The sequence below is a fragment of the Trichechus manatus genome, unplaced genomic scaffold (genome assembly GCF_000243295.1).
Source record: "Trichechus manatus latirostris isolate Lorelei unplaced genomic scaffold, TriManLat1.0 scaffold00042, whole genome shotgun sequence".
Taxonomy (NCBI): Eukaryota; Metazoa; Chordata; class Mammalia; order Sirenia; family Trichechidae; genus Trichechus; species Trichechus manatus.
The window spans coordinates 14,847,362-14,858,265 of NW_004443978.1; the positions used below are offsets into that span (position 1 = coordinate 14,847,362).

Here is a 10,904-nt window from a genome sequence, read left to right on the forward strand (position 1 = left end):
AGAAGTTAAACTGTCCCTGTTTGAAGATGATATGATACTATACATAGAAAACCCTAAAGACTACACAAGAAAACTACTGGAACTAATAGAAAGATTTAGCAGAGTAGCAGGATACAAGACAAACATTAAAATCAGTTGGATTTCTGTACACCAATAAAGAGAACCATTAAAAGGAAACTGGGAAAACAGTACCATTTATAAAAGCCCCTAAGAAATAAAATACTTAGGAATAAATCTAACCAGAGATGTAAAGGACCTATACAAAGAAAACTACAAAACACTACTGCAAGAAACCCAAAAGGGTCTACATAAATTGAAAAACATACCACGCTCGTGGACAGGTAGTCTCAACATTGTGAAAACGACAATTCTACCCAAAGCAATTTACAAATACAATGCAATTCCAATCCAAATACCAACAACATTCTTTAAAGAGATGGAAAAACCAATCATTAACTTTATTTAGAAAGAGAAGAAGCCCCAGATAAGTAAAGCACTGTTGAAGAAGAAGAATAAAGTAGGAGGACTCACACTACCTGACCTCAGAACTTACTATACAGCTACGGTAGTCAAAACAGCCTGGTACTGGTACAACAACAGCTACATTGACCAATGAAACAGAATTGAGAACCCAGATGTAAATCCATCCACCTAGGGTCACCTGATCTTCGACAAGGGCCCAAAGTCCACCAAATGGGGAAAAGACAGTCTTTTTAACAAATGGTGCTAGCAAAACTGGATGTCCATCTGCAAATAAATGAAACAGGGCCCATATATCACATGATATACAACAACTAATTCAAAATGGACCAAAGACAAAATATAAAGCCAAAAACTATAAAGTTCATAGAAGAAAAAATAGGATCAATGCTAGAGGCCCTAATACACAGCATTAACAGGAAACAAACTATAACCAACGACACACAAACTCCAGAATATAAGCTAGATAACCAGGATCTTCTAAAAATTAAACACTTATGCTCATCAAAAGAGTAAAAAGAGAACCTACAGACTGGGAAAAAAATTTTGGACATTACAAGTCAGACGAAGGTCTAAACTCTAAAATTTATAAGAAAATCCAACACCTCTACAACAAAAAGACAAAGAATCCAATTAAAAAATAGGCAAAGGAAGTGAAGAGACACTTCCCCAAAGAAGACATTCAAGTGGCCAACAGACACATCAGGAAATGCCCACGATCACTAGCCATTATAGAAATGCAAATTAAAACCACAATGAGATACCATCTCACTCTGGCATTACTGGCGCAAATATAAAAAAAGTGGAAACAACAAATGTTGGAGGAGCTGCAGAGAGACTGGAACTCTTATGCACTGCTGGTGGGAATGCAAAATGATATAGCCATTTTAGAAAATGGTATGGCGCTTCCTTAGAAAGCTAGAAATAGAAATACCATACGATCCAGCAATCCCACTCCGAGGAATATACCCTAGAGAAATAAGAGCCATCACACAAATAGACATATGCATACCCATGTTCATTGCAGCATGGTTCACAATAGCAAAAAGATGGAAACAAACTAGATGCCCCTCAACAGATGAATGGATAAACAAACTATGATACATACACACAATATAGTATTATGTAACAATAAAGAACAATGATAAATCTGTGAAGCATCTCATAACTTGGATGAAACTGGAGGACATTATGCTGAGTGAAATAAGTCAATCACAAAAGGACAAATATTGTATGAGACCTCTACTGTAAAAACTTATGAAAAAGTTTACACACAAAAAGAAACAATCTTTGATGGTTATGAAGGATGGGAGGGTGGGGGGGAATGCTAAATAGACAATAGATAAATGGTAACTTTGGTGAAGGGTATGACAGTACACAATACTGGGGAGCCAGCACAACTTGTACAAGGAAAGGTCATGGAAACTCCATAGACACATCCAAACTCCCTGAGGGACCACATTGCTGGGGGGAGGGCTGTGGGGACCATGGTCTCAGGGAACATCTAGCTCATTTGGCATAACACAGTTTATAAAGAAAATGTTCTACATTCTACCTTGGTGAATAGCGTCTGGGGTCTTAAAAGTCTGTGAGCAGCCATCAAAGATACTCCACTGGTGTCACCCCTTCGGGAACAAGGGAGAATGAAGAAAACAAGATACAAGGAAAAGATTAGTCCAAAGGACTAATGGACCATAACGACCACAGCCTCCACCAGACTGAGTCAAGTACAACTAGATGGTGCCCGGCTACCACCACTGACTGCTCTGACAGGGATCACAACAGAGGGTCCCAGATGGAGCTGGAGAAAAATGTAGAACAAAATTCTAACTCACAAAAAAAGACCAGACTTACTGGCCTGACAGAGACTGGAGAAAACCCCAACAGTATGGCCCCTGGACACCATTTTAGCTCAGTAATTAAGTCCCTCCTGAGGTTCACCCTTCAGCCAAAGATTAGACAGCCCCATAAAACAAAATGAGATTAATGGGGCACAACATCCCAGGGACAGGGACTAGAAGGCAGGAGGGGACAGAAAAGCTGTTAACAGGGATCCCAAGGTTGAGAAGGGACAGTATTGACATGTTGTGAGGTTGTTAACACATTGTCATAAAACAATATGTGTACTGTCTAATGAGAAACTATTTGTTCTGTAAACTTTCATCTAAAGTACAATAAAAATATAAAACAAAAAATATTTTTGAGCTTCTATTATGTGTCAGGCACTTTTCTAAGCGCAAACGTTAAGAGCTCAGCTGCTAACCAAAAGGTCGACAGTTCGAATCTACCAGCTGCTCCTTGGAAACACTATAGGCAGTTCAATTGTGCCCTATAAGGTCACTATGAGTCAGAATTAACTCTATGACAATGGGTTTGGTTTGGTTTGGTTTGGTATTAATGAAAAAGATACCCACCCACACACACCCCACACACACACATACAAAATGCCCACCATCACTCTAGTAAGGAGAGATACACAATAAACAAAAGAAATAAGTAAGTGATATAGTCTTAGAGGGTACAATGCTACAGATCAGCAATTATAAATACAGGCAGTCCCCGGGTTAGGGACGAGATCCATTCCTAAGTGTGTTGAATTCATAGGTAAGTCAGAACAGGTGCATGTGGTTCTTATTTAGCCTTACATGTACTTTAACGCAAGAAAAACATTGAAGCCTTTTCAATGATTTAAAAGCTGCACATGCAGCAAGTGAAGGTGATTATGAGGAAGAATTTGTTGTAAGTTGGGGTTGGTTCAATCTTGTCAAAGTGAGGTCAAATTTACATAACATTAAAGGGTAAGTATGAGTTGTCTGTAGGACATTTGTAACCTAGGAACTGCCTGTAGATTGGTTATAGTAACACTTGGGAAGGTTACATGTGATCAAGGGCTTATAGTAGGTGAGGGAGCATGCCATTTGGGTTATCTAGAAGAATAGAATTCCAGGCAGAGGGAAAGCAGATACAAAGGCATTGAGGAATAGCAAAGCAACATGCACAAGTGAGGGACAGCATAGAAGGAGATGATATTAGAGAGATATAAAGAAGGTCACATCACATAGAGCCTTGTGGATCATTACAAGAACTCCAGATTTAGGAATATTAATCTACCAGGACTGAGCACACTGGATTGCAGGAAGGAAAGTATTAGAAGAAGGGGCAACAATCGAGAATCCATTTTCCAGCTGATAATGTGAAAAGGGTCTGAAATAATTCATTCATTTGATCACTCATTCACAGAGGAGGATTATCCAATAAGCAAGGTAAACATGGTGCTTACTTTGCTTACCAGATGATCTGTAGTGAACAATTTCACACTTTTTCAGCACATCAAAGAGTCTGCTTCTAGGTATGGCTGCCATCTCTCTCTCTCCCAACCCCACAGAACTTGCCTACAGAATCAAAGCCTTTTTACAAATTTACCAATTGACAAGGGCAATGACCCAGTAAGCAACGTAAGCATGGGCTTACTTGTGCTTACTTACTAATCTCTAGTGAACAATTTCACATAGGTTTCACCACATCCTATCTGCCCCCACTTGTTCATTCACATTAATTCCATACATACTTATGGAGTCACTATGCTAGATAATGACACTAGAACCATGATGAGATGGGTAAACCTTGCCCTTGCCCACATGAAGCTGAACATCTGGTGGAATGATGATAGCATGAATAGCAATGCCCCAAATGCCAATGAGCTTCTAAAATCTATGGAAACCTAAATTTTATTACGAATTCAAAAATATCTAATATTATAAAATAGGAGATCCTCCGAAGGTCCAATTACATAAATAGTCCTTCAACCACTTCCTAAATAATTTCCTTAGCAATGGCTCTCACTGAAATATTGGTCACTAGTATTTACACAATTAAGATTGCTTTTGAAATCACTCAAAACTACCAAAGTAGTGGAAAATAAACTAAATCATTGGGGCTTATTTCACCAATCATGATGAGTCACTGAGCACAAACTACAAGTATAATTAATTCAAGTACAACCATTTATGAACAGATTAATTTAGCAAGCATAAAAAACCAAAGACCAGTCCAAAATTACCAAGTCTGTCTGTAACTCAGACAATAGCATTTTCCGAACAAATTGCTGATATATGAAGATATTATCACTTGTGGCTGGATGACTGGCTTTAGTAAACCTGCTGTCACAGAGGACAGAGAGGAATTAGTCTCTGCTGTCAAACTGTCATGGAATTATTAAATATGGAGGGGAAAAATGACCCAAACAGTATGTAATGAGCTCCCATTTCATTCTCTCACTACAAGAGCACATCTGTGGATTGTTAATGATTCTGAAATGGATGAACCAAATTGATGAGAAAGAAAAACATCTCTAAAGGATAGGAAAACGGAAAATGAACACACACCATGTTTATAAAAGATAATTGAAAATATAAGGCTTTGAAAGTACCATGAAATACTGTAAAGTGGCATATAAATGTAAGATACTCATTGTTATATTGTTTTCCATTATGTTTTTAACATAAATTGTTAATCTTTTTAAATATATAGAAATACCAAGGCCTATTCTCAATGATCCCATGTTTGTGACTTTCATGAGGTGACACCGTCATTCCAGTCCAGTTGATATAGGAACCTTGAGTCAGCTCCTCAGCTAAAATCCCTCCCAACACTTCCCCACCTGCAGCAGTGGGAAGAAGAAGCTACAGAAAAACAAGACCCAGATAAAACCATTCAAAATCAGTTTACTAGCCTCAAAGTGTCCCAAAGGAACCTAAGCCTCATTAAGACCTAATTGAATAGTAAAATCTCCTCCCAGGGCAGGACTTATCCACCATTTTCTGTTCATACTAAAGGAAAAAAAAAAAAAAAATGCAATTTGTCTTACTGTGTCTGCACGCCATGATAACCTATGTAGTCCATGATATTTGTATGTACTTCCTTGTGAGGGACAGTATAAAAGGTTCTGCCTCCCTTTGTTCCGGGAGCTTCATTTGAGGTATACACCTCCTTGCTCCTTGCCTGCACACTTGCGATAAACGCTCTTCCTGCCTCCTCACCTCAGTATGTCTTTATTGATGAGAAGCCACACCAGGCAGGACCTGCTTTGGGTAACACAGCCGTTTCTAGATGTGCACTGCAGGCTTGTGAGAGGCGAGCTGAGTATGTGCCAGGCACTCAGTATCTCAGCTCACATGGATTCTGTGCCGAGTCCTGTAGATTGACTTTCCAAGTCCAGAGTCTGTGTTCCGCAAAGCCCTACTTGCCCTGGGATGCCCAGGAAAATCACTCAAAGAGATGAGTCAATAATGAGAGTTCCTCAAGCACAGATATTGGCTTATTGATCTTTGTACCTCAGTGCCTGGTATTACGAAAGCCCTCAATAATGCTGAAATAATGTTGAATGACATTCAAAGAAAGCTGAATAACTTATTCAGAGGGATATCAAACAGGAGCAAGCACATTAAAAAAAAAAAAATTATCACAGTGTGAACCCATACTCTACAGCCACCATTTTATTTGGTCATATTTAATGATTCTGAGGTTATCTGTCTCCAGAAATCTCATAGTTGAAGACATTTTGATTTGTGTTTTAGTAGTGCTATAACAGTTGATATACAGAAATATAAATATGAGTATAAAAGTAACCTGCTTTGGTAAATTCACATAAGAAGGAAAGTAAGTAGTGAGTCAGTAGGGGAGCCGACTTATGAGTTGGTTTCAGGGTAGACACAAGCTTGAAAATAATCAACAGCCTGCTTGTTCTCAGGGTGGTATAGGCTAGCTAAATTACAAGGTAGCATGATATAAAAAGGCAAAAGGACCAACACCCGTAAATTTGGCAGAGGAAATCACCTTTAATACTCAGATCATGGGCTATCTGAGTCAGAGGGACAACACCATTGTACACAAAGGGTTTTATTTAACATAAACATAGATTGCAAGTAAGAAAAAGAGGCCATTGAACACATGATTTGACTCACACAAGGTAAAAACAAAGAAAGAAAAATAAGTCATTAAACAAAAGAAAAATTAAACGATATAAAATTCATGTACTTTCAATAACAATCCACTGTGAGCAATCTAGAATGTAGTGTTACAACGTTTACAAGAAAAACACTATTTGAATGTATTACAATTTACTACAAACCCTCAAATTTAAACATACTTAAAATTAATCTTTAACATATAACACACTATCTCTCCATTCACACAAGGGAATGTGGGGGAAATTCATTCTTATACAACCTGTCTATACAAAGTCCAGATAACATTCTACAGATTGTATTATAATTTTTAGTCCCATTTTCTCCACTGCTAAAACAAAAGCAAAACCAGCTTCACTTTACATGAAATGTATTCACAGACCAAGGCAGCATTATAAGAAGCAGGTGAAGGGGCTAAACAATCAATTGTTGTCCTAATTTCCAGGTCAGTGCATACTGTGCAAGGAGACCCTCAACCTCCATCCCCAGGCTCTGGAGATTGTGTGATAATAGAGCTGTGCCTTGAACCAACTTCTCTAGCAGCATTTTTATTCCACACCACCCCCACCCAGCTGGCTAAATGACTAAGCAACAAGGTCAATCAAATGCAATACTTCTCTCTATTCAAATACAGTGTAATGGAAATTTTGACCATTCCACATTCAAAGAGCAAACAGATTCTCACACTGACAACCACATTCCATTGGCTTTTCCTGAAAGCAAAGTGTGACAGATGCCTTGGCTGTAATTGCCAATCAGCCTTTACATGGCAGCTGAAAATACATCACTTTGATCTCCTTTGCTCTAAACACATCCACAATCAAGAAACCTGAACAAGGAATAAGAAATTGGCATCATTTCTAGAAGCTGTCACTCGTGGCATTTAAACACTATAATGTATATTGTACTCATATTTTTATTTCCCTGTTGCAGAGGCAGTCTATTGGAAACCTGAGCAAAAACACCTACAGTTAAACATCATATATATATATTTGTAGACATATTGAGAAAACACAAAATCTGAATATAAGCGCATTAAATTAAATATGACCACTGCAATTTCCTTTACCTATTACACACTTGAGAAATAAAACAAGGTGAGAATTCTATCTTGTTTCAAAACAGTATTCAAAAAAGTTGTACTCACATTTTGCAGGCAGGTCATAGCCACATGTAATTTTTGCATGTCCAGTATCACAGCCATTGAGGTTACGACATTCGGCTAGCAAACAGGGACCAGCTGCTCTGTGAATACAGCCATCCACTAGGGGAGAAAGAAAAAACTTAGCCCATATTTGGCCTTTTGAAAATGAATGTAAAACTTAAGATGGGAAAAGAAAAGGAAATTAATTTGTTTCTCTTAGAAATCACCATTGCCCTGTGGAAAAAACAAGTCTCCCAAAAAACCCGTGGTATCCAATCCTTCAAACACTACGGTATGTGTGTGGTATGCTATGTGTGTGTGTAGTTTGGGCAGTTTGGGCAGTGAGCAGAAGTAGGAGAGTTATAGAAGTGATGAACTGGTAAATGTTTAACAACAGGTTCTCTAAGGGGGAGGGGGGTCACTGATTTGTAGCTTTTCCTAATTTCCATGATGTTTATATTCCTATCACATCCAGTTTCAAGTTCTCAATTCAATGTCACTGAAAGTAGAGTTGGGAAGTAATGCTAACAAGTGGCTCTCTGAAGCAGGTAAGTTTTGCCTCCAATACACCAAGAGTTACAGAAGTAAAAAGGTTGAGAAAATAAGTGAGAAAGGCACTCTAGAACATTGCACTCATCTCAATTAGCTAGCTACCAAAATAAGAACCAGAAATCAGAGCTTCTCCCTACAACAGCATGACACAAATATGATTGTGTTTCTGCAGAGTATCTGACTGGGTACTGGATGATGGGCAAAAGTAGCTTAGGTCTTGATAAATGCCCCTAAGACCATCCCTCACTCACTTGACAGAGACGATGACATACAGTGGCTGCTGCTGCTCTTGCTCTGCTAAATGAGCCAGCTTTCTGTCCCCAACCAACTCAGGTCTCATTAGCTCTCTGGCTTGTCATCCTGGTCCCCCTTCACATCCAGACTTCTCAGTGAGAATCATCTTTTGAAAACATAAATTTGATACCACTGGAAATTAATACCTTCTTTCCTGAGCTTTCTTGAACCTGAATTGTAACGTGTTACTTCCCTAAAAAAGCCCATAACCATGAATATTGTCTGTAAGTTCTGTGTGGCCATTGCAATGAATTATCAAACCAAGCAGAGAGGTAGAGAGTGCTGGGGGAGGGATGGCTGGTGTCGGAAATGGCAAGGATGGCAGAGAGAGTAGGCATGTCTGACCTCGGCCTCATAGGAATCAGCCTTGGGCTGTTGATATTGATTCTCCTTCTCCCTTGTGAAGTTAGAGGAGATCAGACACCACACATTTTTACAGAGGGGAAGCTGGATATTGGATGGGAGGTTGGTATTGAGAAATATATAACTTGTCTAATGTCCTAGTTGGCTTCTGCTCACCTCACTCTCATGGGGAGATCTTTTTTGGCAGAACAAGTCTCCTAGGGAAACAAGTTCATCCGGGCTTTACTATATTACCTATTGCATATCTGTAAAGTTGGAGAATGAACTTGCACCTCAAAGACCTTCACAACAAAATGAATTCACTACAGACCACTCTAGACTACAGTGTTCCAGAAAACCTAGGTTGAAATCCAGGCCCCACCTCTTATCAGCCATGTGACACTCCCAGCTTCAGTTTCCTTATGGGGGTCGGGGGAGAATACTGTCAATAATGGCACTACTTCACATGGCTCTGCATGGACTTTGAATAATATTATATAGGAAGATATTCAGCATAGTGTCCAGCACAGTGTTATGTGCCCTGCTAAAGGCAGAAATTGTCTTAAATTCCCTAAGGTGAAATTGTCTGTAAATTAATTTTTGTATGACTCTTTTCCTTATTTAAAAACAAGAAATACAGAGAAGCAAAAGAATATGAAAACCACCATTTCCTGAACCTCCCAAATAACCCTTCAGTGTTGTGATGTTTATTTTCTCACTGTTTATGCATACACACTCTCACACATAGTTTACCTCTTTAAAAAAAGATATATTTTGTTGAAACTCGTTTACATAGAAATTTTACTTTTTTTAAGTATATTGTATGCACTTATTAATGCAAGTGCAAAATACACGTACATGCAGGTTGAAGTTATTTATAATAGTGAAAACTTAGAACTACTCAAATGTCCATCAATAGGGAACTAGTTCAATAAATCACAATTCATCAACACAGTGAACTATTATGCAGCTATTAAAAGGAGCCCTGGTGATGCAATGGTTAACAAGGGTTAATTAAACACTGGGCTGCTAATGAAAGGAGAAAAGACCTGGAAATCTGCTCTCATAAAGATTTCAGCATAAAATACCCTATAGGGCAGTTCTACTCTGTCATATAGGGTTGCTATCAGTCAGAATCAACTGGACAGCACCTAACAACAACAACAATATGGACCAGCTCTACATGTATACAGTATCCTATACATGAAAAGATTTCTAAGTGAAAAGAGAAAAGTTTACAAGAGTATATACAATATAATCAAAATTCTGTTTAAAAAGTTACACACACAAACACATTTATATACATATATTTGCATGTACGTGTGTGTGTTTGGGTGTGTATGGATAACTTTGCAAAGAATAGATATTCTAGAACATTTAACTGTGTCCATGCAAACCTGTACATAGACCAAGAGGCAGTTGTTCGAACAGAACAAGTGGATACTACATGGTTGAAAATCAGGAAAGGTGTGTGTCAGGGTTTATTCTTTTACCGCACTTATTTAACCTGTATAACCAAAAAAAACAAACTGGTTGCCATTCAGTCGATTCCCACTCATAGCAACCCTACAGGACAGAGTAGAACTGCCCCATAGGGTTTCCAAGGAGCTGCCGGTGGATTTGAACGGCTGCTGACTTTTTTGGTTAGCAGCAGAGTTCTTAACCTCTGCGCCACAAGGGCTCTGTTCAATCTGTATGCTGAGCAAATAATCCAAGAAGCTGGACTATATGAAGACTGTGGTATCAGGATTGGAGGAAGACTCATTAACAACCTTCGATATGAAGATGACATAACCTCGTTTGCTGAAAGCGAAGAGGACTTGAAGCACTTACTGATGATCAAAGACTACAGCCTTCAATATCGATTACACCTCAACATAAAGAAAACAAAAATCCTCACAACTGGACCAATAAACAACATCATGATAAATGGAGAAAAAATGAAATTGTCAAGGATTTCATTTTACTTGGATCCACAATCAACACCCATGGAAGTAGCAGCAAGAAACAAGACGCGGGAGGACTCCGGCAAGATGGCGGTCTAGGCAGAAGCACCACGCCGTCCCTCCACAACAAAGATCTGAAAAACTAAGCCAAACAGAGAATCAACAATCCTGAAACCCTAG

The 10,904-nt window shown here is 38.7% G+C and overlaps 1 protein-coding gene across 1 annotated transcript in view; it reads right to left on the reverse strand.

Annotated features, from left to right (window-relative positions):
- Positions 1-10,904, reverse strand: part of MACROD2 (mono-ADP ribosylhydrolase 2) — a 2,703,848-nt gene that overhangs the window by 1,857,905 nt on the left and 835,039 nt on the right. Inside the window, exon 5 of the mRNA XM_023731427.1 lies at positions 7,594-7,710. Within this exon, the coding sequence (XP_023587195.1) occupies positions 7,594-7,710 (117 nt within the window). The remainder of the gene's footprint in view (positions 1-7,593; positions 7,711-10,904) is intronic.